We start from the raw sequence: 27,846 nt of genomic DNA, 5'->3' as shown, positions 1-27,846 counted from the left end.
ACCTAGAATCCCCAGAAACACCAGAACTGTTAGATTTCCCACAATAACCAGAAAAATTTGGAGAACCTCTAGCTGGACACTGCTGGGAGGCCAACACTAACTAGTCACCAAAAAAGAAGGGTTTTCCAAGCTGCATTTGGTGAACACTCCCAAAAGATTTTTTAACAAAAATTTGTTTCCTATAAGGCCTTATTAATCACAGTTGAGTAAGCCCAGTAGTCAAATGGAAGGAAACAAAAGCTTTTTGGTTTTACAGTCTTGTTTTTTTTATAGGAAGGCGATTTCACCAGCTGCCTTTAACGTGCAGAGGGGGCGTATTAGAAATGCCTTGACGTCATCCCTCCATGCCATTACTCCACAACAGCCCTCAATAAATCTTTCAACCTCCAGCTGTTCTGCTTTACCAGAGTGTGTAGCATACCTGTTCTTCCACCAATTTTTTCTGTACACCCACTGAGACCCAAACATAAGAGGAAACCCTGAATTAGGTATTAATGTACATCAAATCCCTTCTGCTTTGCCAAGCATGAAGGATCAACATCAACATTCTTTTTGTAATCTACAGGTTTAGAAATCAAAATTGATCTCATGGATTAAAATTGTTCTGGTGAAAGCAAGTTGTTGTTTCTTTTTTTTAACTCCAAAAGCATAGCAAGCACAAGCAGAAAGGCAGTTTTCTCACAAAACTAGCTGAATAACATCCACATCAGTGAGTCTGTGGCATTTTGTCATATGTGTGTGGAGTGTTAATCTCCATATTAAGCATTACAAGAATATTTCGATACGTAAGACATGTTCAACTCTTAAGAGAGCAGGCAAGGGTTTTGTCTGCACCGGGCAATCTCTCCTAGTGCTTGAAGAACATAACTGAGGCTGGCAACTGCACTCACTACTGTTAAAATACACAAGCCAAAGTGCCAGGCAGGAGAGCCAAGTCAGCCTCCTGGCCTTCCTGCACGCTCAGCAAAGAAAAAACAGGCACCTCCACCTGGTGAGCCACGCCACCATAACACAGGCGTCTCAACACAAGCAGGACCCCTCCCTGCCTGGAAATGCCTGCTGGTCGCCACTGACCTGGCTAGAGATAAGTACCCTAGCTTATACTTTTGGTATTCAGGAAACAAAACTCAGCAAAATGCACCCCATGAAGACCAGAATGTTCTCTGGCTGCTCAGTTCAGCTGTAAGCATCTAGGAAGGCACGTGTCTCCAAGAAGACCATGAACACTGGGGAAGACAATCACTGCCATCAAAGGATTAACAGGCTTTAACAGCAGTTGAAGCTCACTGAGGGTTAGAAGGATGCAGACAGCAACTCCTTCAGGTGGACACTTCTGTCCCACATACCACCAAAACCCTGTAATCGTATCTTTGTATCAGCTGAGCCTAAAGTAACACAACAAAGCCCCAGAAAGAGCCCAAGGTCCACCGGAATAGGGATCATGTGAGCAAAAGGAGTACCTTTCTCCCTCTATATTTATATTCAGACAGGGATACAGTCCTAGAGTATCATTCTTTATGACTATTTCTATAACACATTGCCTCTTGCAGAACCTGGGGTCAACAGGAAAAGTGCTACCCAAGTCGAAAAGTAGCAAAGTGCTTCTTAACTTTTACATCAAGATCTGAGGATCTTATTTTACAGAGCTAAAAAATAAAACAAATTTTCAGAACAAGAGACAGGTTTTTTTCAACTTAAAACCCATATTGCTTAAAGTCCTTGTGATTTGTTCACAGTTTCTGTAAAATCCTCTAGCAAATTACACCTTTTCCAGAGGTGGAACATGAGCTCTGCTGGCTTCCAGAGCAAACCCACGCCAATCTACCTTGTAGTAATCATAGAGCAGTCCGAGGGCAGCTGCACTGTCTTCATCCCCATTGATGCTCATCATAGCTTTGGTAGCTGCTGTGAGGGGATTTTCAAGAAAAGTTTTCCAGGCCTCATCTTCATTGGTGTAAGGACGTCTCTGAGAGTAGAGTGAGTCATTCTGAAGAACCAACACGGGTCTTTTACTTGAATCATAAAAAACAAGAAATGAAAAAAAACAAACCACCTGTTAGAAAACATGAGAAATATTCCTAAAGTTCTCCAAAATTAGCTGCCCCAGTTTCATGGGGTTCATATTCTGATTCAGTGTACTGCAAGGATTAGTCAACACAAAAAGCCCAGAAACTTAACTCTGATCTCACTCATGCCCAGAGTACATCAGGATTAATTTAGCCAAACTCAGATGGATTACACTAGCCTCTACAAAAAGACAAAGCCATGTAAGAGCATAACTGACCTGCTCATGCTCTGAATCCAACCCAGAGAGAGTTACTTACTTTCTAGCCAACCACCTACAAAGCCTCCAGCACATCCTATGTAATACTGCCAAGCTACAACCTGATCCAGTCATGTGAAACTAGAAATGCACATTAACGAAACATCTCTTTTCTCCAGTACTTTCAAGTGTCTTCACTCTCGGAACATATCTAAAATCACCACCTAGAAGCTACTGGTAAGTTACAGATGACAGAGAAATTGGTAAAGGGGAGCTCTAATCAATTTGGCAGTGTTTTTTTTCTAACAAGGGAAAAAACCAAAAAAACAAAATAACCTTACTGCCTAGTTACTGCTGAAATAATCCAGCACACTAGTTTGAAACACACTCAAATAATTGAAGAAAAAACAAAAAATTAGTTATTCCCTTTGTGCTATAGTGTGTGTGTGTGTGTGTGTATATATATATATATAAAAATATATATTATATATATATATAAAAATTACTCTGAACATTTGGAGATTCCTGGGAACCAACACGCTCCAAAATGACTTGGACATTCTGTTCACAGACAAAAGCAAGATGTGTAGAAAGTGTTGTCCTGACAGCCTAGACAACTTAATATTTTTTTGGTTCTATTGGTAAAACATGTGTTCATCTTTTAAGTCAGCTCAAGCTAATGTTTAAATCTGACTTTTGAAACAGTTTGGTTTTCTTTCCAGCGCAAGTTTAACATTAGTTTACTGCAGATGGGCTGGGAGAGAAGGGGAGGCCTTTTTATTTTCCTTAATAATCCCAAACTTGACATTTTCAGTGAACTGGCCACAATTAAAATAGAAGAGTAATTATTTAAAAACAACTAACCCCACAAAAAGTCCCCCAGCACCTTCACATCCTTTTCCTAGTACGAAATCCTTCTTTTCATCTATTTACCCAGATACATTCAGAGACTGAAATATACCACAAATACAAAAAGTTGTGAAATAGAAAGTTGTGAAATAATCTAATCACTATAAGCAGCTTAGCAGTATCCTACATTTATCACCACCTTCTACCAAAAAGATTGCAAAGCAAATTATACATTCGATGCTTTATCAGTTACACAAGCCACCCCACTGAGCTGCCATCGGACAGCTTGGCTGAGCTGAAGGCACTGAAAGCAAGTGGGAGTTTCCAGGACTCATAAGAGCACTTCATGGCTATAAATCAGTATTATGTAGCTGGAAGAAGAGCAAACAAAAATGACAAAAGAGACAGGTTCTTGCACCAAGCCCTTTCTTCAGGTCTTCATACGTCTTTGTGTACACGCTGACACAGACGCCCAAACGCAGATACCTCTGGTATTGAGAGCAGCTACTTTCCATCAAAAGTGAAGCAACCCACAGAAGACAAAGCAGAATTTTCTTTAGGGCCATGGTACAAACTCCTCTTCTTATACAGTATGATAAAATAAACCTCAAATGTCCATAGCAAATGGGAAAATCCTCCCATTAAACTCACTCACAGAGAAAAAGGCAGCTGAAGTAACCTGGGTGCAGTTCCCTTGATCCATCCCCACCGAGCTAAGTCAGCCTTGCTGAACCGCCAATACCACTAAGCTGATTCCCTCAGCAACATAATACTCACACGGGAAGGCAAAATCATCAGAAAACAAAAAATACTGAGAACAAAAGCATCAGCTAACCAGAAGCCTAGCAAATACAAGATCTATGTATTTTTGCGTGATTTCTTTGTCATTGAAACACCCAAATTCAACGCACATTGCCCTACAGGTAACCCGCCCACCTAAAAAAAGCACAGAAAAAGTTATCTACAGAAGTATCAAGAAAAGCAGCGTTTGGCAGGAACTCAGTCCTTTAGGAGAATCACAGCTTCTTTCGTGAAAATGAGAACATATTAATAAGAGAAAGCAAACACATCTTTTTTCCTAAGTTTTATAAGATAACTGGCATGATGATCTGCTCACAGAATAGTAGAAGTCCAGCAGAGACAGAAAAATAAGCTTCATACAGCAGTAGTAATAATTTCCCAATTTTACTTTCCACAAGACCACAGTGGAAGCAGAGGAATACTACAAAAAGCAGAGACTCTCTCTTTGCCTGTGAGGCTTCCTCAACCTGCGATGTTCTGTGTTCAGATCACAGAAACAATTCCTCCTTCCTTCCCTGATCCAGGACCAGCCGTCCCGTCCTCACTCCGCAATTTGCCCGGTGACGCTGAGAGCTGCCCAGCCACGCTGCGCCTGCTCCTGCACACAGCACACCTGTCACTGGCAACTGCGGGCCGCAAAAGCCAAGTGCAAGGACCCAAACTGCCACAGCCCCATCTACTAAGTGTCACTGGAAATAAAAACACCTACGAAAAGTCCTAATCACGCGCATGAGTTAGCGAGCCGCTGCACTGGAGTCCTCTTCCCAGAAAGTAGCATGTTGAAACAAAAAGCTGCGTTTAAAATCCTACACGTTCCCTAGGAAAGGAGTGCATTTGAGTCACCGATCATTCAAAGAATAGAAATTTTAAAATCGGTTCTTGAAATCAAATCACTTCAGAGTTACCCTATTTTCTGGCACTTAGGTGTCCACGGCCACTGTGAGCAGATGGACACGGTGACAAGCGCAGCAACAGACCCGAGTCCTTAAACACAGCCTGGGATCCGCTTGAAGGCGACATCTCCTATTCAACGCCACGAAGTCATAGAATACACACACCTCGAGCTCAGTTTAACTCTTTCAGGACCCAGTCTCGGCTACTCCGGGGTCGCCGCGGCCGAGCTCGCCGGCAGCCGCCCTTACCTGCCGAAGTCCACCTTGCCGGAGGGATGCGCCTCGTAGAAATCCATGGGGGCCGCTGCGGCCGCCGGGCAGCGGCGCGGGGGCTCAGCCCGGCTCCCTCGGCCCGGCAGCTCCTCCCGACGGCGCGGCCGCGGCCGCCGCCGCCCGCATTTAAGGCGCGGCCCGCCGGGGCGGGGGGCGGCCCCACGCCTCGCTGCGGGTGTCGGGTTTCAAAGCCGGCCCAGCCCCGGCGCTCGCCCCGCGGGGCGGGGTGGCCGCCGGGGTCGCCCCGCTGCGCCGCCGGGCCCCCCTCCCCGGGGCTCGGCCCCCGCTCCCCCCGCCGTCCCGCACCGCCCCGCCGCGGCCTCCGGGTGCTCCTCCGAGGGAGAGGAGCGAGGGGGGCGGACCCCGCGAGAGCGGCTTCTCCGGCCCGGCCCCCGGGCGGCGAGCCCCTCTCGCCGCAGCCCCTCGGCGGGGCGGCAGCACCGGTCGGACCGGACGCGGTACTTCTTCCCCCGCCCGGCTCACTCACTTGTCGTAGTCCTGTGTCATGTCTGGCGGAGGCAGCGGGCGGCAGGACTGGCCGGGCGGGTCGGGAGGAGCAGCGCCGCGCACCCGCCGCTCCGACGGGTTTTGTCGGCTCCTCTCGCCCGCTCAGGTGCTCCCGCAGCCGCAGGTGGACGCGCGCCGCGCCGCGCCTCCCATTGGCCGCCGCGGCCCGAGGGGCGGTGCCGCCGCGCCCCCATTGGTCGGGAGGGCTCGGGGGCGGGGCCGGCGCTGTGAGGGCTCCGCGGGCCGGGGCGGCGGCGGCACAGAGCCCCGAGCGAGCGAGGGGACGGCCCGGGAGCGGCCCTGCGCCGGAGCGCCCTGGTATCCTTCTCGCGCTAGAAATGGGGTTCCCTTCTCCCTCTCTCCCCTCCCACGTAACTTTCTTTTTCGTGTACGACACCCACTTTAGGAAAATCTAAACTCGCCACAATTATATGAATTATCTTAACTATAGTCTTAAGCTGCACCACGGAAGGTTTAGGTTGGACATTAGGAGGAACTTCTTTGCAGAAAGAGCGATTAGACATTGAAACGGGGTGTCTCGGGAGGTGGTGGCTTCCTTGTCCTGACAGTTTTAAAGAAAAGAAGACAGGATGTGGGACTCAGTGCTCTGCTCTAGCTGACAGGGTGGTGTTTGGTCATAGGTTGGACTAGATGATCTCAGATATCTTTTCCAACCTAATCGATTCTGTGAATATGCACAAGCACTGCAACCAATTGCTAAAGGGCAGCAGATCCATGTGTTACTTGTTGCCTCTCAGATGAACCCGGGTTTGGAGAGCAAGGGACACAATGTGGTTAGTGCTGAAACTGCATCAAAACGCTCCAGTGTAACGCCAGCAGCATCACAAACATCAGATTTATACAAAGTGGCATGTAAGAAGTTAAATCAGAGAGATCTTGAGTTTCTCCTTGGGAAATAAGGGTGGGAGGTTGCTTGTCTAAGTAACAAGTTGAATCAAACCCATATAGCAACAGTGCTATCTATCATATATCAAGATGCCTCAGATAGCTACTGTAATTTAAAAGTATGCTCACTAATAAGAGGTCTCTCCTTCTAGGTCAAAATCTCTTCCCTATTTGTACAGGATATACTCCAATGCAAAATCACAGAAGAACAATTCAACCAGCCAACCGAAGGAAATATGAAACTGAAGACAAACTTTAACTAAGGGTCTAATCCTGGAAGTTGCTTAATATCCTCTGACTGGATTACAGCTAGTGTTCTAAAAACAAAATGCTTTGTTTGGATCTGCAAACACTGCCATAAGGATGGCAGAAGATAAATACCAATACTGAAGTAGGATCTTGCTCTACAAAGTGAAATGAACTGATTTAAATTGTTCTTTATGACATGCAGTAATAAGTATTCTATATTTTGAACCCATCTTTAAAATCTAATTCAAGATTACATAGAAGAAAATTCTTATCTGATCTCACATATGAAAAAAATACTGTCATCTGATTAAGAGGTTGGAAAGTTACATTTTTCCAAACAAGAATAACTTGCTTTGTTTCTGATACAAATTACAAAACCAGCTCAAAATCGCAAGTACTGGGAAGGACTGCTGATGTTCTCAGGTGTCATTCACTCCTCATGCTCCCTGCTTGTGTTCATAGAATTCTGGGAGGTGCAGACCCGATGACTGCTTTGTGGCACAGGTGCACACTTTTCATTAACAATAAAATATAATACTGCCCTGTACCCACAGGTGACCCATATGCAGAACGTGCTGGAGTTCAGTCACATGTTTATATTGCACCCCAACTGCTAAAATCTTAGTGATGTGCCACAGCTGATGTTTCTGCTTGAGTTTACCACAACTTTATTCCTAATAACTCAAAGCTGTTTGTCTCTGCAAAAGGGACGCCTTTTCTTAGCAGCCTGATCCACCGATGAAAACTTGGTTATCACCACAGCAATCACTTCCACATTCAGGAGACAATGATATAAACACCGGATTGTGACACGGCTGACTAATCTGCCGGTCACAATCTAGACTCTGCAACACCACTTGTAGGTGTATTTATGTGATGTCACTAACTGGGTTGCATCACCACCGAGTAAAATCAGGCAAGAGGCGCAAAGGGAATTAGCAGAGCTTTGGCTGGGGCATAAAGTCACGCCAGCCTGGTGTGGCAGTGCTCTGGCAGGACTTCCTTTGCCTTGTGCTTCTTCCTTCAACTTCTTCCTTCTCTCAGCCCTTTCACCGCAAATTCACTGCTCTCCTCCACCTCTCATGCACTTCCATTAACCTTTCCCTCTGCCTCAGTCCTTCCTACAGCATTCTCCTCCCCCTCTTCACACATTAATTTCCTTTTAAAGGAATCCACTCAAAACATGCAAGGAACCCCACCACACTCATACATCACTGGCACCCATCAGGCTGAGCACTGTCCCATCATGCTTGCCCCTCTCTGTAGTCCGGCTTTTGACATTGTTGCATGGAGAAACTGGGATTTATTCTGGACAAGAATTAGCTACTGTTATGACTTACCTAACAAATATGGGTTTAAAATCTCATACCTGATAATTATCATCTACATGCTCTGGTCATTCACACCTGTGTAATAAACAAACAAGTTGCATCAGGTTTGTGGCAGTACTTTTGATTTCACAAAACACGGCAGGGAGTCAAAACAAGATACTTTTTGCTTAATCTGAAACCCTAACATACAACAGCTGGGCTGCAGAGCTGGGAAGCTCCTATGCTTTCCATTACACAGCACACCAGGCTTTCCTTCTCTGCCAACAGGCCTCAGGTCGCTAAGGACAGACCTGGAAAAATGAGCCCAGAGCTGATCACTGATCCTTGCAGAATAAGCCTAAAGACAACAAAGAGCTTAAAAAGAAAAAAGAAGAAAAGCCCAGACAGAATTTTCATAAACTCAGTGGAAACTGAGGTGAAAAAAGGAACAGTGGAAAGAAATAGATGGACAGTAGCAAAGGGAGCTGGAAATGTCTTATAAGAAAGAGATGGAACAAGCTGAAGGGGAAAAGGTTATAGTAATAAACGAAAGCACGATGTGTGAATTATCAAACAAAGAAACAGTTTGCTTTCCACTTCAGTCATATCCCTATACGCAATCTTGCAAACATTCCTTAAAGATTCCCCTTTTTGATTCTGTATTTAAAGACAATGTAAACACCGTTAAAAGGATAGACTACTCAGTTCCATCAGCCTGAGAACACTGAATTTACTACAATATAAATTCACCAATTTTGCAGCAGCCTATATATCAGCCTGAAACATAAAATTTTATTGACAATAAAATCTTTAGCATGTCATCCAGTTTCACTGAGCACTTACCATCTTTGACCAATATTGTGCTTCCTCTGGGACAGACTGCTGTGTCCATAGGTCCTGCCACAGGGGCCCAGACTGGTATCAAGAGAACAGCACGTGCAGGTCCTTTGCTGCCCACTGTTCCCTGCCCAGCCCACTTTGCTCTGCAGCACAAAAGCCACGCAGCTGCCCTGTTAGGAGTTACGAATGCCCCAGGTCTCAGTTCAGGAAACAATGGTTTGCCACAATTTTATATCAGCACAGCACGAGGAGCACCCCAGGATCACTGAACACGCTTGGTGGCATTGTCAAAGGCAATGGCAGGGTCTGCAGCTGGTGAGCAAAGCTACTGCTGGGACAACGGGGTCTATGAGCTGACACAGATTTCTTCTACAATAGAGAACGGCCATATGAGATTATCAGAGGAAAGTGCTTGCATTTTCTTCTAAAACCATCTGAGGTACTGCTGGAGGCAGAATGTCGATGCTGAGGGCGGGGGAGGCGTGTTCTGGCTCTGGAAATGCTGCCATTAGCAGTTGTACAAGGGCAGCAGTAACCTCGCGTGAGGACACCAGCTTCCATCTCCTGTTCTGGTAACCCTTACTCACTCTTGTTCACTATTTCAGCAGCATCCTAGCAAAAGCAGCTGTGAGAGATCTTACACGTATGCCTGTTTCCACATCTTGGCATCCCCTTTACGCTCTCTCTCTTCTAACCTGGCCAGGAACAAAGAACTTCACACACAAGGAGCAACAGGACCAGTAACTGTGGAGGAGATGCTGGAAAGCAAGCATCCTGCATTTGGCACAAGGACAAATGTAGTGAGAGACACTGCTGTAACCAACCCACACCCTAACATGCTCAGCTGGGAAATATGTACAACCATATGTGCTGGAAGGCCCATTCCATTTTAGATCAAAATAGAAGACTCGTTACAAAGAGTTATCGTGACTTTTCTCTGCCTGTGAAGAATAAAACTTACTCAACCTGACATGGGAAAAGGACAGACAATCTAGGGGGCAGACACCTTATTTGGGGATTTAACATATCCAGACTTTACCCGTCCCAAAAGCCCTGTGGGCTCTTTTGCTCCCAGTCCTGCAAGAGCATCCACTGACAACTTACTACAACAGCTTGAATTTTTATTCAGAACAAGCAGAAGTCTTATTTGTCCAAAACAGGCAAAAAGTCATTTGAGGGACTTTTGAGATTTCCAAGATGTTATGAGAAAGCAAGGTACTCATTGTCTTGCCTGCATGAAGCTTTCTTAAATCTTCTACGCATCATTGTTTCAGGGGTTGTGCTAAAAATGGGTTAGAAAAGATGTAATTGCAATGAAGCCCATGCAATACACTATGGCAGATAAATTAGAGTGGTATTGCTTACAGGCACTGAGCTTTGCTGACTGTCATTCTCTGGTTAAATCAGGTTCAGGGCCTTCCCTCTGTATAAGTCAAACAGCTCTCTTTCATGTCTGGACAACAGCAAAAACTTTGAAAAGAAAAACGTATTTGACTGAGACTGAGTTGATACTGAGAACACAGACACACTGAGGTAGTGAAAAACTAGTAAGGGCAATATACCAATTCTGCTGAAGGCTGTGCCTTTCAAAAGAAAATGACACATATGTCATATTTCCCTACCAAAACAACAGAAAGGTTGCATTTAGGAGAATTCATAAAGCAAAGTTACTTTTGCCTATTTAAACTTTTTTCTAACACATAAACTAGGAAAAAGTGAAAATTCACTTTAGAAGGCATGCAAAGGTTTTAGAATAACTGATTTGCTGTTGCCTAAGTTAATAATTAATTAAGTCTTCTCAGTATATACTGTTTAAAAAGTTTATTCTAAAAAAACCCACCTGCCTTTATCTACATACTTAAGAACTGTCATTCAAATTTTAGAGTAAGAAACTAAACAAGGGGAGCCTCTTTTACTCAAAGCAAAAGAGGATTAAGTACAAAAAAGTAGTTGAGCTTTACCTGGGCGCTTTCAGCAAATAGTTACAGAAGGGAGCTGTAATTTCCAAGCCGAGAGAGGAGGCGATGGGAAGTGCTGGGCTGTGCAGACACCCTGCCCTCCGGCGATGCCCGCAGCGGTCTGTTCGGCCGGCGCGGCTCCGCCTCCGGCTTCTGCTGCCTGCATTCGGAGCAGCTGTCCCGGGAGAGCTCAACTGCACTCCACCGAAGATAAGGCACTCCTGGGGCTCGTCAGCTTCTTAGGCACCATTACTCCAACACAAGTGTTGATGGATTAAACTGGATAGAACTAACAAAAAGCATTTTTGGGGCACACCCTTTATTTTAAACCTGACTCTTAGCCTATGTGTCCAGAAGGCACATGGCTCTTGATGATTAACAGCAAGCTTTATGCCCGTTTATTAAAGTACAGCCTTAATTTAGTCTAACATCTAAGGGAGCTTTCTTACGTTCATAACAATGTAACAATGAGCACAGTATTTTTAATTTGTGAAGCTCAGATTTTACTACTACAGTAGTTTTAGAAGAAAGTTATACCTATAATTAAGTGCGTAAGTCCTTCCAATAAAGACTTCTGAATGAAATTAATCCTTTATGTATTCCAAGGTGTCTTTTAGATAGTTAATTCAAAACTTTAACAGATATTACAGTAAAAAGAATGAGGCGCTTACAGTCATTTGAGCCAGCGCTGCTGAAAAGAGTGACAATGTGTATTACACTTCTCTAGATTTTTAACTGATACATACTCATCTAGAAAAGTACAAAGAATAATTTTACCAAATACCTACGAATATTAGTAATTCACTCAGGCGAGGTCAAACATAATAGGTAATGGCTAATTTTAAAACACAAACAGCAGACACGAGAGGAGATTTAAGCTGGTATGTTCCAAGTCCATTAATGTAAACATCAGTTCAGACACACCTCACCAGAAGTCTGAGGTATCTAGCACAGCATGGCAATAGATTTAGACATACTACACTGTGCCCACTTACGAAATCTCTTAACACATACACCAAGTAATAATTCAGTCTCTTTCCTCTTCCCACATCAAGCACAGTTTAGTTCTGTATGGCTAAAATTATGCTTTCTCATCTGCATGTTAGTCACTTTATAGGACCATTGCTTTAAATCTCTGTGCTACAATAACTAATTAAAATACCTGAAAAGGTAAAAACTTTCATCCAAACTGTGTCTTTTGTGCCACCCCAAATCAGGACACCGCATTACCTCCTGCCTCTACCGAGCCAGTGAAGTCTCCTTGTTTGCCAGTATTTTCATTTAACTACAAGTCTCACTTTCAATAGTCCTGTCTGTCCTACTTGTATGTGAAATACCACTTTATCACTTGCTCCAGACAGGTAGGGCACATCATCTCTTGTATCATTCACCTGTTCCCAATTTTTAAACAACTTCATGGTTTAAACCCTTGGCAATCTACTCACTGAACTGATTAGCCTCCCAGATTAAATCTCACTGAACCCCTTGCTGAGGGAGGAAGTCATTACTCTTTGTAAAGTCTGCAGGCACCATTTTTCTTAGTTACAATAATGCTTAGAAACAGCTGTTGGCTTTGGTTTTGATCAAACAGATTTGGTAAGTTCTATACTCTGTAATGATGGTTGGAAACGATGAATTTAATTTTATTCAACCGAAAGCAGCATTATTCATCTGGCTATCTACACAGCATCTAGGTTCAACATATGTATGCATATTGTCTTTCATGTAGTGGCAGCACCCAATTTCATTTACATGCTGTCTGGGACAGTATGAAAACATGGTGCATAAATAAGATTAAGCATGAGAAACTGGTGGAATGGCCAGGGCACAAGCTTCTGAAGATGCTGGGTTATAAAGTGGTCAGAAGAAATTCAAGGCTTTAACAGTAGCCTTGCAAAGGAAGAATGACAGGAGGACCCGGCAGTTACCACTGCACAAGAAACAGGATCAGACTTTATGCCAGGTACAAAAGTATCTGCAAAATCTGTGAAGCCTGAAGTGGAATATGGACCTGAAAGGTGTAAACCTAAATGAGAGGCTCGGGCATAACAAGAGACTGGGAAATACACAGTATGCAAAGAAACGTAGAAAACAGTGCCAGAGTTGTTCCAGAACAACTGGAATGCTGTTTAGAAATAATAAAGAAAAAACTCACTGCAATGACAGCATTAACCAACTGCTTCTTTTATTTGTTAACACAGTATTTAAAAACAAAATAAACATTATTTTCTAGAAATATATTTGCTGTCATACAATGGTAGGTTAAAAAAATAGATATTTTAATTGCAAAATCTCACAATGTAATTAGATGCTAATGTCATGTCCAGTACACTCAAAATATGTACAATTATGCCCAAAAAAATGGTAATTTCACAGTTTCCTGTTGGCTCTGATGCAAATTAATTAAATAATGGTAATTAACAGTTTCCTTGGCAGTTTCCTTTCCCAGTGACTTAAATTACAGATAAAAAACCCACTAAAACTGAAGTACAGTAGTAGGTCTCAGCACTACTATCTTAACAAAAAATGTTCATAAGTCAAAAGAATCATTATAAGTTTAGATGTAATACCATGGCTTGAGATCCACCCAGCTAATTTACATGGGTTTAATACTGGCAGTTTTAAGCCATTTTTTACTTCCTTAGGACTGTGTTGTATTTTAGTTTTTTACAGAGTTTTTTATTAAAAAGTTTGTGTTCTATCATGCACACCTCATCATGGATGTAAGACGGCTGAACCCGCAGAAGAAAGGAAAACAACCCTAGTACAAAATGGTAACTCTGGGGAAACTCCACTTCTCTGTAATGAGCCAGATGACCACACAATCTGAAAAGAAATGGGGAGAAAACAAAAGGCCTAAATTACAAGTGCATTTAGTATTTAGGTAGCATTTATTTATTAGACTGTATGTAGAGACCAACTCTACATTTTATCAACAGCATAAATCACCATTCTTATTTACAGTGTTGATTCCTGTGAAGTGGTCCACTCCTGCAAAACCCTGAAGTAAAGGACTGAACCAAGATACCTTCAGAGCTGGTGCAAACACACTAAGAAGAAAAAGCCACTACAGCTTCTTGCACTATGAATCAGGATCATACTCAGCCAGGCAAATAATACATTCCTTTCAGGACTAAATGGAATCACAATTTGTTCTTCCAGCTTTTAGCAAATGTAGCAAAGTATTAAAATGACTACCTCACCCTATTTTTTAAATTTCTAAGACTATCCAATTCAGACACCCTAGGCTCTTTACTCTGTTCTCTCTTCATAGGGTTCCCCTCTCATCTTCCTGACACTATGTCATGGGATAATAACCCATTCATTTATTGTCCATTGCCTTTGTGTGCTAAATACAAATGTCTAGAAACAAGAGGGAAAAGCTAAGTTCAGTCAATGAAGCAATACAGGAAACATTGGAGCAAACACTGATGAGGCCAACACAAAGTAATTAGTGCTGTAGCAGCCTTCTGCTTCATTACTTTGTAGCTTTTGTGGTGAAAAGGTTAATGAAAATGATGAACTGATTTTATTGATGAAGTATATAATGAAAATAGCAGACTAGACTTGGTGGTAACAAGTGTCAGACTGTACAAAAGACGACACAAAAGATGACACAGACGATGAGCTGCAGAAATAGCTCTGTAAACATTAAGTTCAGCAACTTAGGTTGGATAAGCCTCAAATTTAGTTTAAATACTAAAAGTTTCAATTTTTAAATAAAACCACTGTGCATTGATATGGGGGTTCAGGTGCAATATTCATCTACAAATCCTATACATCTTCTAACTTACTAGGTATTGCCTTGGGATGTGAAGAGGCAGTTAAAATATTCTCTGTATCTGATTCAGAGCAGCTGTCTTAAATATTCACCAGAACAACAACTGGGATCTGTCTGTCCCAATTTACAGGTAAGTGTGCTAATTACTAGACTATAAAATCATTTGCTCGCTCCCTCTGGCCCAGCAAACATTTACATTTTACCTCAAACTGGAGGAACAGCCAGACCTGTCCTGAGTGCCAGGCAAGCTGCACTTCAGGGAGCAGTCTGTTCAAAGCCTCTCAAAGTCTGGCACATTGGAAATCTGAACTAGGTCTCTCATGCCATACATCCCGTCCTCTGCCCTACCTCATACACCCCAAAAGCATTACAACAATTTCCACACACTGTAATACCTCATCACATACAGAATCATACAGTCCCTTAGGTTGGAAAAGACCTTATGGACATTGAGTACAACTCCTGTCACCAAAAGACTTTCATAGGAAATCAGGTTAGAATCCAGTTTAAAACAGGAAGTTTTAAAATAAAATGTAAAAAGCATTTCACCAACCATTTGACTGATCTCAGCTTTGCTGACACTGCAATCATACCTTAGTCCCAAAGAATAAAGCATTTTAGCAGTCCAGTTAGGCTATGCTGATTTTTTAGAGAGTTTTTAAGTCTGTTCTACATACACAGAGCATAAACCCTCATATCTGAGGGAGTAGATGTTGTTTTCCAATGTTAAGGAAGTGTCAGATGTATACTTAACTACTTGCATTGCAAATGATATAATGGGAAATTTAACCGGTAAGAATTTAAATTCAAATCTTGTTTCATGAAGGCTATGACAGTTTGCCATTAACATTTTAATATATTACATATGAAAATGTAAGTTTAAAAACAGACTTTGCATGGAAGATTATTCACACAAACATACACCGAAATATCCACTCATTCAATGTGTGCATAAGATTACGCAAATCTGTGGTAAAAGGATTTATTACCTCTACTCCCTTTAAAAAAAAAAAGGTTTTTATTCATACAAAAGAATGAATCCATATAGCTAAAGCTCTTGTAATGTAACACTGTGCTTACATTATTCCAACCCATTTCTGTCACGGTGGGTACGTGAAGAGTAAGTGAAAAGGAAAATAAAGATAAGCAAATAAATCTACAGAAAGACAGAAAAGACTGCATACTTGTAAAACCCAGTTATTTTCAAGGAGAATTTAATGTTTTAAAAATCAGGACCATATCATTAAGACTGCATAGGGGCTATTATCTCTGAATACCATTTCAAATTATATACCAAATAAAGATTTCACATATTATTCAACACACAAATAAAATCTCATTTCACATAAATGTAACCCAACCTCCTTTCCAAAAAACCACTTTCCAATAGCACACATGAGAAATTCAGGAGAATCCAAGCCAGCTACAGAGTTGATCTTTTTCACTGATATCCATCAGTACATTCCTCTTCTGGATTGGGGTTTCATAATACAACCAATGGCAGAACCAAAGTCTGGCATAGGATCCAGAAGTCACAGTGATTAAGGCCCTCACAAAATCAGTATAGTGATTTAGAAAATTAATTTTCTGTGCTTTTTTAGAGGCCAGGGAGGAGAGGAATGGGACTGTTTTTCCATCCTCTGGAGAGTTTCCTCACAAATATTTTTATACAACACTATGAGGAAATGAAGTGAGTACCTGCATCTAGCTGCTACTCTTGTAGCATGTGACTCTAGCTGTCGATTTTGCCTCATCTCCTCTCTTCTCATAAGCTCACTTTGATCACTCTTCATGTTACAGTTTGTCTACTCACAGTCCAAGACTATCCATTCCTCACACACCCCTTTCTAGAAATGATTGTAACTATATGTGAACACATAGCTGCACACACAACCTGTATTTGTCATTTGCAAAAATATATGTACAGAACTTTCAGGAGAACTGTTCAAAATGTATTTAGCAAAAATGTGAATACTTACTTCTCATTACATAGTTTAACTGTACACAGCCAATAGTCAGGGTTCATGGCTGTCAGTAAACCACATTTTTCTTGCAAAATTCCCTTCAGGCTATGCCCGTGAAAACAACACCCATCTGTGTTTTCTTCAGACCAACGTAACTGAAAACTTGAAAGATTTGGCTTTTCAGCACGTTGCACTGAACCAGACAGCTTGCCAAACTGATTTTGTAAGTTCACAACCATTTCTGTGCAAAGAGAAACAAAAGAAACACATGCAAAAGTATTAAGTACCAGAATACTGTTTAGAGGTGATTAATACAAGAAGAAAATGGGGTATTTGTGCTTTTTAAATTCATTTTGTTTTTTCTTTAAGCCTCTGTATGAAAGACTGAGACATCCTGGAAGTCTCTAGGTTCTCTCTGCTACCCTTCTAACAGGTTTTAGTGAAGCATTTTGAAACCATAATTCAAAACCTGTTATACCTAATGATACTAGTAGTGAGGCACTCTAAAACATTCCTGCAAGTAAAACCTTGTAAAAGCTATTTGATACTGCTGGGATATTTATGTTGCTGGAAAGCACATTCATACACACATGGATTCAAGGTTAAACTTCTCATGGTGCAAATTTCAGCTGGTAAAAAACCCCAACAACAACAAAAAACCCATTCCATGTTTGCCCACTGCTAGTGAATGAATGACAAGCTTTCCTAAGTTACTGAGGCTGAGAAGGGAAAGAAGGTATCATGATAGATCAGCACACAACTGCCTATGCCTTGTTTCCCGAGGATAAAAAAACAGGTTAAAAAACACTGTTGGAGCTTTAACTTCTTTTTGTGAGCTGTATTAAAAGAAACTCATTCATACATTGAAGAAAAAAAAAATCACAGGGAAAATACCTCCTAAAATAATCCAAGGACTGGGAAGTTTATCTTTCAAGATGACACTAAAATCTATGATCAAAATCAAAGGTTTAGGAAGATTCAGAAAATCTGTACCCGGCACATAAATGTTTTAGAGAACTGTTTGTCTCTATTATGGTATATCTGTTTTAAGATGAATCCTGCCCAGTTACAATTATGTGATATTCCTGCTCACAACATTATGATAAAGCTCTGTAATCTAAGCGGTCCTCTTCTAGCTCCAAGAGAAGCAGAACCAGAAGAGGAATCTCTTTTCCTCTAAATGCAAGAATTAAAGGGCATCTGAGTAAATCATCAGCTTAAAATAAATATATCTAAACATGGCTTTTCATGGAACATGACTTGACTGCAGGATCACCCCAACTGAATTTTGAAGAGTAAGTACTTAAAAAAACCCCCCTGCATTCTTGAAGGAGAAATCCAACATGTGTAATTCAAACCAAATAGGATTATACAACTTGTTTAGAAGTCCCTGGACCAGTTGCTTAACTGAAAGAGCTTATAAAAGGAAAAATACCACTTCCCACACTTAATATCTCTCCCCAAATACCTGCTGCTTTCTGGATAACATAAAATGTAGAATGAAGAACTCCAGATCTAATTTGGCTAAATAAAATTCTGGTTTTCCTTATTTCTACAGACAACTGGGTTTGCTTCATTTCTTTGCTTTTATGTCAACACAAACCCCAGAAAGTTCTCACAAGTACTTCCAGGGCTACTAAAATACAGTAGCGGTACCTGCATTCTGACCACATGCAGCTGGCTATGCAAGTAAAGCCTTCCTTGCTTTCTGTAGAAGGTTGCAAGGAGTTGGGAGAGAAGAGGGACATGCCAGATCTACCAAAGGACATACCGGGATATTCATACCAAAGCGTACAAGAAACAAAAGGAGGAAACAGACAGGAAAGCTATGGAAGACCAACAACTCACAAGGAACAGTGATGTAAGGGCAAACTAGAGAAGATGAGGACAAGAGCACTCATTCTGAGACATGGTTCAGTAGGTTGTTAGAAGACTGGCAAAGGCAGTTTCAGCTGTGCAAGTTTGAAAAATTCCAGCCACGGGTTGTAAAACACTACTACATTAATTGTACCCAGAGATGAAAGAGAGGAGACAAAATATTTTAAGATGTAAATGTTATCAGTCACGGCTGAAGATTTTCTATGGTGGGAAAAGTTGGAGCAGATTTCTGTGTTGCTGGGAAGAAGCAAAGTTTACTCACGTCTTCTCTTTAGAACTTTAGATTTTTTCTTGACTGAATAAAACAATGGCTTTTCACATCTCCACTGATACCTACCAGTGAGAGACATAAGAATTGTTAACAAAAAGAAAGCTGGATCAAATGAATAAAAGAATAATAACTTATTATAAATACTGTTGGAGTTTTAAATTATAATCAAAATAATCTAATGTTTAGTGCTCTTTAAAGCCACTGCCCCTCCAACGTATAAAGGAAATCTTTTTCTGAGCAGGCAAACCAAGGCATGTTAGCCTAGATCTACTGTAATCAGTTTATTGTTCAGCTGTATAAGCTATTTTTCACAGTGAGTGAGCATTTAATTAATTAATCTGGATAAACATTATGAGTGTAAACAGAAAATTAAGACACTGGTTTAATCATTCTATTCACTCTAGCTTGGTGGATGGATATGTGGAGCAAATTTCTAACTTTTTTTTATTTCTGAAGGGATAAGGAGATCATGAAGAACTGTCCACCTTAAAAAAGAAGCACATAAAAACCTCTTACTTGGCTCTTTCTTCATCCAGTTTCTTTTGCTTCACATCCAAGGAATGTTTCACCACCTCATACCACTTTTTGAACTCAAAATACGGGGCACCTGAATAAAAGATGCACAGTTTAATTTGGGAAGAAATGAAAGAAATGACAGAGGAGCTGGTCTCCAAGCAGTTAGACCCTGCACCTTGTACCTGAACACAAACTACCCCGAATGCTATGTGCTTAAAAGAAAACACGCTTGATCTAGTAATTCTGTAAGAAAGAGAAATGCAGAAATGGAGTGAAAGAACAGCATGTCATAAGAAGAGCAAAGAAGCCCTGTAGCTTAGATTTCATAGATTTAGCACAAGTCAAACCTTTTCCCTTTTTTCTGGAAAGGTAAGCCTAGAAACTATCTCCTCTCTAAACTATCTCCTCTCTACCAAATCAACTAGTTCTCCACTGTGTGGAGAGGCCTTCAACTATTTCAAAGTTGAATTCAAGGGATTAATGAAACTATGCATCAAGCCTAAGTTTAAACAAATAAAACCCAAAGAAGCTCAGATGCAAAATTTCACATAGTTTCATGTCTATCCTACTACCCATGAAATCTTACAGGGTTGGAAAGAAAAACAAGACAATGGTCTCCGTATCAGCCTCTCATGGTTTGGAGCACAGGAATTTCACTTGTTGATATGTGAACATTTACCAGCACATGCAAAAACATGAAGACATAGAGGCACAAGACTGAAGCAGACCAACTGGGTACAGTAAGGATAAGAATTCCAAACAGAAATACGGTGTAGATTTATATATTTAAAAATAATCAACTCTTATTCCCCGTGGGTGGAATATCTGCATTGTGAATTAACCAGACTTTGCATTTCCCCATCGCCTCAGCTGCGCTGCATGCAATGCTTGCGTCATGCTCAGCTTTGCCAGCCAGCTGTTTAAACTCTCTTGAAGGTGAATACACTGTTCTTACAATCAAAGTTATACACCTTTTGGATTATTTCCATTTCTGCTGTTTGCATTATCCTGCCTCAGAATGTCTAGATCCTAAAAACATATATGGTCTCAAAAAGCAAGAGATACATGAAAGGAACAAAGACTCCCTCAACAGTCCTTGAAATCCAAAGGTCTGGATACAACTTCTTTCATCAGCTCCTTAAATGCCAAGGTTTAAGTAAATACTCCTAAACTGTTGGGAGAGCAGTGTGAGCAGTGGCAGAAATTTGTGTTAAACTTCATATGAATTATTAAGCATCTGTCACATGCAAACCCATTGTCAGAGACATGATGCTACACTGTAATAACCCCTTTACCTGGCCAGTACTGCTGGTCTGACATTCATATAGCTGAGCTGACTGGAAAATACACAGCTCTGATACACACATACATATACACATACACATACATCTACATATATCCCAATCCCGTTTTATTTGAACAAAACTCTTATTGCGGATGTGTGCAGTTCACAGAACACACACAGTAGATAACTACAACTATCTATTGTACTGCTTCCAGTGTGACTTGAAGAAATGTAGGAGCTAAAATACTATTTTTTAAATTAAAAAAAAAAAAAAAAAGGACGAGAGAATGGATAGTTAAGTTGAGAATGGAGTCAACATAAATTGAATCTTTAAAACTCAGTATTAACCATTATTCATTTCAGCACTCTAACTTTGGGAAAATGCCAGAGGCAGTTTTGAGCTCTGGCACTGATCAGTTGTCTAACAGAAATTCTCACATCAGCTCCTCTGTGCAGCTGCTCACCATCACCCCAACATTTTAAGCACAGGGATAACAAAACAGAGCATATGGATCATTTGCACCAGCAGATTTTAAAGTAAAAAAGCGAGCAGAGAATGAACTGTTAATTCCCAAGGGCAATGAGACTTGTTAATAAGGGAGAAACCCCCTTAAGACATTAATGGCTTTGAGCCTCAGCTTGTAAAGCAATTGCACAACTCCCCACTCCTGTCACTATCACGTATTTCAAGTTTTCACAGGAAGTAAAAAGGAAAAGAAAATATCTACCATAAATTTGTGTATCCACCTGAATGTGAAAATTACCAATTTTAGTTAACAGTGCTTACTGTCTCTAGTTATAGCAGTAATTGAGCTCACACATGACTAACACCATAATTTTATTATGCACCTAAATTTTCAACAAAGCAACAGAAGGGTCAAAATGACCCAAAACTGGATTAGAGGCCTAACAGATAAACCACTGTAACTCATCTTGGATCTTATCTTCAACTGTGATTTTGACTGGGCCATGGAACATCTTCCTGAAGATTTCTAATCTTTGATTCGGTCTTTCTGCCCTCAAAGAACCATGTTCACACCATTATCTTCTCTATCTTAATTGCTGCTAGCTTTTCCACACTCTCTCAGGATTATTTGGACTAAGAAACTAGATTACATCTTAAATATGTTACACACTAAGAAATTTTATTTAACAAGACTAAACAAGTTTGGATTTTATCGTAAATGTGGTTTGATGCCCCTAGTAAGTATCTGCTATTTACGATCAAAGTGTGTTCTCTTTTCATGGCATATTCATTCATCTCCACCTACCATGCATAAAACTATAAACCAAGAGGCAAACCTGCACAAGCAGAAAGGCACTCAGCAAAATGTGCACCAAACTCCCCTATTCTGAACAGTAAGAACTGTGCAGGTACACTGAGGCCATTAACAGGATCTACTCTTTTCTCCAAATAAAATTTGCCCTTAATGAATGACAAACACACATTTTCATGATCAGTAAGTCTTTTTAACCCTGACTGCAAAACTGTTCTATTTACAAAATCATAACACTGCTTCTACTAGAACATTTATGTACCTTCTGTGTTGTTTTTATTTCTTTCTTCAGCAAGCTCTGAAAGTAACCTGTAAAAAAATTTTAAACATCAGGCTGTTTTGTAGATCCAAATACTGCACTTTTCACATGAAGTTCAAATACAATGGACAAAACCAATATCCTAATTCTATTCCAAGTATCAGATAAACCCCAAAGAATTTTAAAAGTAACTAGTAGTATTTAATGTCTAAAATGCCTTCAAGTATATGGTTTAAGCTACTGAACTTAATTGAAATTCCAATAGTATAAATTTAACTGTAAAGAAAGAACCAGCCGAGACAAGCTTTTGCACTATTTGCAATTTGGGGGTTGCTACAGATTTGTCTGTACACTTACCATTCATAGTGATCATCTAATAAAAACAGTAATTTCAGCACAACTACAATAACTGCTGCTGCAAGAACATCATATTTCACTTTTCTTGTTGACTTATTTCCAGGCATAAGAGTCAGGAAATCCACTTCTCCAATACCAATCTTTTTCACCACTCGACAAGTCCAATTATGCAATTCATCTGATTAATATAAATAAAAATATAAATGTTAAGACAAGGTAGAAATATTTTTACAGTGCAAATAGGTTGGCCATTTGAGGAAAACACTGCTTAGGTCTTTTAGGATCATTTGAAAGCCATATTTTTCAGGCTGAGGAGTATTTTTGGGTACTTTTAAAAATACTACGCAACCTTCACTGTGCTTACGTGGAAAACACTTGCGACTTATTATATATTCGTATGGAGAATAAAAAAAATCACATATTTAATAGTGCTTTGACATTGCTTGAATAACACAGTGAGCCTATTGCAAATCCACATAAATATAATTTTCAAAAAAATCCCCAAAAGCAAAAAACCTGTCAGAGCCTTTTTTCCTGCAGGTTGACTAAACCCTCATGGCAGGAACCAGCACTGCAGAGGGGAGGACCAGAAGCTGGCTGGGCACGGAGAGCAGTTCGGTGGCGGCAGGGCTGCTGCCGAGGGCACGCCTGGCTCTGGCACGGCACGCGCGGGCTGTGCCAGGGAGATCCAGCTGCAGCTCCACAAGATACACAGCAGGCTATCTATACAGTCTTTTATTACTCTGCTTATTTTTCACAGATACAAATCCCCCAAATTTCTCACCTTTCCTGTTCAGCAAGAAATACAGGAGTTGATTACATCACCATCAGATTCCACAAAGGTTAGCAATGTATGACTAAGTACAACCTTAATCCTGCTGTATTTATACTCTCTCGCTGCTTACAAAGAGTTCAGTAGGAACTTGTTTTTAATCCTCTCGCACCTAACAGTAAAAGCTAAAAAATACGTGGAAACTAAGTTTTCTTATAAATATTAGAAGCATATCTAGTTCTATTTCAGATACATAAAATAGTCTCTTCGTTGGTATTTAATGTCCTTTAACACTCCCAATTCATTGCTCTTTTTTAGGGGTTGTTAGAAAACAGCAGCAGCCCATTTTCAAATTTTTAAAAAGTGGTTATACACGATAAAAATTCTAGTTGCAGAGAAAAGGACAACAGCAGTAATTTTCGAAGAGTACTTAGCTTTGCATTTCTCTGTAAAAGATCTGAAAATTACAAATTTGTAGCCTTTTTTTAATCAATTGATGCTTCACAATGTGTAAAACAATGTAACCCTATGGGATCACAACACTGGCATAAAACTACAAAGTCAGGATTACTACTCTAGAATTTTAGTTCTAAACCTGTTGGTTATCTTCTCTTCATTCAATTGTGAATAAACAGAAAAACCAAACACTTTCATTTATTGTAACTAATTGCAAAATAAGACAGTAACTCCCTCCCCTACTATGAATCGTTGGAATGTTTTGAGAAAAAAAAATTTACGGGCCATTTGTCTGTGTAACTCATCTTGAGTCACAGTGGTATTTGACAGAAAGTATGGTAACCCAACAGAGAGTTCACATACTAGGACATACTGGTCTTTCTTTGACAAGTTAATATTCAAGACTTAACTTTAGGACAGACAAAAAGCGTCAATACTTACGCTATATATGATTTCAGAATTAAATCATAAATCAAGTGAGACAGCAGCTGATCTGTCACACACCATTAATTAATATTAAAATAAATGATAATATACAATATTATAGAATACACAAAATATATTCTTTGTTAAAGAATATACAGTCATTATTACATAGGAGAATTCCAGAGCTAAGCAATTGGGTCCTAATTTCATGAATCATTTAGCTAAAGTTAATATATCACATGAATTCAACAGGTGGCTCTTAGTTCACCTGGATACTGAAAGATTTAAAATGAAGTATCCACTCCACAGCCTTACAGAGCCAACACCAGAGTGCCCCTGCATATCTGGGCCTATAACACATACTCTAAATGTTTGATGAAGGTGCTTTCTATAGAAAGAATATCTTTCCGTTCAAACTGAAATGGAAATAAATTAGAAGGAAAAGAGCAGGCACTTCTGAAGTAGTAATTTAAGCCTTTTTGCTAGAGTTTAACAAACCACAGAAAAATTTTATCAGTTCGGGCTAGGGAAAATATTTACCAGGTAAATTAGCTTCCATCAAGTACTTCATGCACAGCATGTCTGGATGAAGAAAGCAGCTTTCTGTTATATCTGGAAAACGAGGCAGGTCTAAAAATGCTGCAAGCTCATGCATTTTGTTGAATACTTCTTCATATACAGGCCACGACTGAAAGACAGGGTTAGAGGAGGTTATACACTTGCTCTATTATCATATTTGTTAATTATTTAAAATTAGTTATTGATGTTAAATTCTGAATTGTTTAATACAGGACTGTTTATGAAGATTCTTTTAGCATTCTGTGATTAAACATATGTGCAAGAATGGAGCCAGACTGCGGTACTGGAAAGAGAAATGTGCGCTAGTTTTAAATTCCATTGAAATACATAAGGAACAAATAGAAAGTTGCTTCACATCTCCTACCACCCCACCACCTTTCTTGTGAAATGTTCATTATGTGTCCAGATGCTCCAAACCTGAGAGCTTTGGCAAAAAAAACCCCAGAGATGCAATTGAGAGTGAACGGTCTAAAGAGCTAAGAGGTCAGAGAACCACAGGAGGTGGAGGCTGGCAGGGACTGCTTGAGACCACCCTGCTTGGGTCAGCTTGAGCAGGCTGCCCAGGACCACATCCAGACTGATACTGAACACCCCATAGAAGGCAGCTTCCAAGGGTTGTGGGAAATCTGCTCCAGTGTTTCAACAACCCTACCATACAAAACAAAGAAGATTTTGTTTTCCCTTACACTTAAATGGAATTTCTTGTATTTCAATTTGTGCCCATTTCTTCTCATCCAGTTACTGCATACCACTCAGAAGGATCTGCATCCTTAGTGGTACCCTCCTGCAGGTACCACATCATACCTGCCCTCAATATCCTCCAGCTCCAGGATGAACAGTCACAGCTCTCTCAGCCTCCCCTCCTTTGTCAGGCTCCACTCCAACCCCACAGCCCTTTACTGGACTCGCTCCACTGCATTCATGTCTCCCTTGAGCTGGGTAGCCCAGAACAGCACCCAGACTCCTGATGTATCTCACCAGTGCCAAGCAGAGAGGAAGGATCCCCTGCCTCCATTGAGGACTTGTGCAGTCACCAGAACTGCTCAAAACTTACTGACAGTGACCTTGCAGTGACAGCAGCCTGCTGCCTCAACACTTGTGGAGCATCTCATCACGGCCCATGACCCTTTATATGTCCATTTTATTCACATATTCCCTAACCTGCTTCTTAAAAGCTGAGGCAAAAAACCCAATCATCACTTTAGCCTTCTCCTTGGGTCTTTGTGACCATATTCCCATTCAGCACCAGGCCCACATTCCCTAGAACCCTTCCACAGAATCTTTCATGTTATTTAGTTTAAAAAAAAAATAAATCTGTATTTACATATTTATTAGTCACTATAAATCTGATATTCTCTTTCAGAAACCATTGGCCGCATGAAGAAAGTTCTCTGAATTTGTAGTGAGGTTTGCTGCTATAGGAGAACATAATTTATGAAAGATTTTGACATGTTTATTCATAACGAACTCAGCAGGACCTGAAGTTTGCGTAAGTATGGATGTATGGTTTGACCCCCATTTCACAATACCTGAACTCTTTCATTAAACATTCTTAATTTTCTACAGTTTAAATGATTACTTGAATTTACCAATAAAAGCAACAATTTCAGTTTTTCTGACTACTTTACTATTTTAAACGTATAAAAAGCAATGATTTTTCTGCTTTAGCCAGTGGTTCTAATTCAGCAGAACACTTTATCATGCATCCATATTTTATAAAGTCAATTTTTACATATGGAACCTTCCCTTAAAAGAAACTTAGCAGGGCTTTGCACTTCATGCACAGCTTCAAAACTTTCCTAAACAAGAGTGAATTCAGGCTTCTGCTCTTTTTTTGGTTCTGATTACAGAGTAACTGTGTTTACAACAAGACATGATGTGACCTAATATGGTTTTACTCAATAATTCTCCTTCATCTATTTTAATATAAGCTCTGTAGCCAATGCTCAAACTTTGTTTTGAGTGATTACCAACATTACACTGTCTTTTTTTTGAACGATCTCCCCTCAGACTGCAGTTCAGACTTGCATGAACACATGCTTAGGCAAATGAATAATTCTGCTGTCACCTACTATTACACATGTAACTTTTTGTAACAGTTAGGAAGTTGTATCATGTTCATTATAGCTTCTAAACAGTGTTAAAATTGGCTCAGACTGCTCCAGGACTATCTTGAGAAACAAGAAAAACTCGCAGTACCAGAGTTCTGCAGAAGACCAGGCTCACAGAACTTTCCATTCCTTCTAAAAAGCAGTGCTCAATTGAATACCAAACCAATCTCGGAACAAAACCTGAATCATATGTAACTTGAGTGTACTGGGAGAAAAATTAAAGTCCCACATAATTCAAATAAGAACATTACATGAATACTATTCATAATTAGATAGCAAGGAAATACGTTTTCCCCTAATGAAAAGCAGCTGCATTAGTAGCTTCTTAAAAATGTATCACATATGAAAATAAATTAAGACACTGGGAATTTAGTCATTTGAAGCATTCTCGTTCCCAAACATTAAACTATCAGCAATGGAGCTATCCAAAGTCTAATTTGACACCGAGCTACTTTAGAGAACATAGATTTACTTGGAGTACTCCAATAAAAGTCTTTATCACCTTTCACCTCAGCTTCTCTCCCTGCACCAGGGCAAGGAGACAGCTTTCCTATCCTAGGTATTAGCAAATCAAACCTTCTTCCCTCTGCCCAGCATCTACTTTTGGTTCAAAGTTTTTGTTTGCAATTTACAGAAGGCAAATTTGGTTCTTTTTCAAAATGGCTAGAGAATGCTGTGCTTTGCAACGACAACCAATGCCTTCCTTTTTCTGAAGGCAAACAAGTGGTATAAAAACTACAAAAAAAAATATTAAAGAGCTGAGAGCTACCACTTGGCTTATTTTAAAAACAGTGTTAACAGACAAAAATTGTTCTTTGTTGATGTGTGTTCGTAAGAGATCAGAATACACTTGGAATGTGCATCCTAATAGAAGATAAAGATCAACCAAATCAACTGCTGCTTCTCAGTGTTTAAACCCTAAGCTCAGAAACTTTCCCTGTAGTAGTCCCATTGCTACCACGCAGCGCTGTGCCATGATGGTGAGGACACTGAAAGGTTTCTGCAGTAACAAGCACTGCTGTTTCCACCTGTCGTTGTATGCCCTATTTATAAATTTGTTTAACT

General features: G+C 40.4%; 2 protein-coding genes and 1 long non-coding RNA gene across 7 annotated transcripts in view; all 3 read right to left on the bottom strand.

Moving 5' to 3' along the window:
• GRHL1 (grainyhead like transcription factor 1) overlaps positions 1–5,648 on the bottom strand; it is a 40,364-nt gene extending 34,716 nt beyond the window's left edge. Inside the window, exons 1-2 of one of the 2 annotated variants that reach the window (XM_040060513.2) lie at positions 5,567–5,648; positions 1,826–2,012 (exon numbers count right to left, since the gene is read on the bottom strand). In XM_040060513.2, coding sequence (XP_039916447.1) covers positions 1,826–2,012; positions 5,567–5,586 — 207 coding nt within the window. In that variant the 5' untranslated portion in view covers positions 5,587–5,648. Of the gene's footprint in view, positions 1–1,825; positions 2,013–5,055; positions 5,164–5,566 lie in introns of those variants that run through there. The other variant, XM_040060512.2, reaches the window with a different exon arrangement.
• Positions 5,649–10,030: 4,382 nt separating this feature from the next.
• On the bottom strand, positions 10,031–12,315 carry LOC131378527 (uncharacterized). Its single transcript, XR_009207714.1, has 4 exons — positions 12,012–12,315; positions 10,853–11,138; positions 10,257–10,361; positions 10,031–10,173 (listed from the first exon to the last, which is right to left on the bottom strand). It is a non-coding gene; the product is annotated as an uncharacterized LOC131378527 (long non-coding RNA).
• A 695-nt stretch (positions 12,316–13,010) lies between these two features.
• TAF1B (TATA-box binding protein associated factor, RNA polymerase I subunit B) overlaps positions 13,011–27,846 on the bottom strand; it is a 45,837-nt gene continuing 31,001 nt past the window's right edge. For 2 of the 4 annotated variants that reach the window (XM_040060329.2, XM_040060328.2), the window contains exons 9-15: positions 24,632–24,779; positions 22,438–22,615; positions 22,084–22,130; positions 19,260–19,350; positions 18,735–18,805; positions 16,610–16,835; positions 13,011–13,675 (exon numbers count right to left, since the gene is read on the bottom strand). In XM_040060329.2, coding sequence (XP_039916263.1) covers positions 13,483–13,675; positions 16,610–16,835; positions 18,735–18,805; positions 19,260–19,350; positions 22,084–22,130; positions 22,438–22,615; positions 24,632–24,779 — 954 coding nt within the window. In that variant the 3' untranslated portion in view covers positions 13,011–13,482. The remainder of the gene's footprint in view (positions 13,676–16,609; positions 16,836–18,734; positions 18,806–19,259; positions 19,351–22,083; positions 22,131–22,437; positions 22,616–24,631; positions 24,780–27,846) is intronic. The other 2 variants (XM_040060331.2, XM_040060330.2) reach the window with 2 other exon arrangements.

The sequence above is a fragment of the Hirundo rustica genome, chromosome 3 (genome assembly GCF_015227805.2).
Source record: "Hirundo rustica isolate bHirRus1 chromosome 3, bHirRus1.pri.v3, whole genome shotgun sequence".
Taxonomy (NCBI): domain Eukaryota; kingdom Metazoa; phylum Chordata; class Aves; order Passeriformes; family Hirundinidae; genus Hirundo; species Hirundo rustica.
This window is presented reverse-complemented; position numbering and strand designations above follow the sequence as displayed.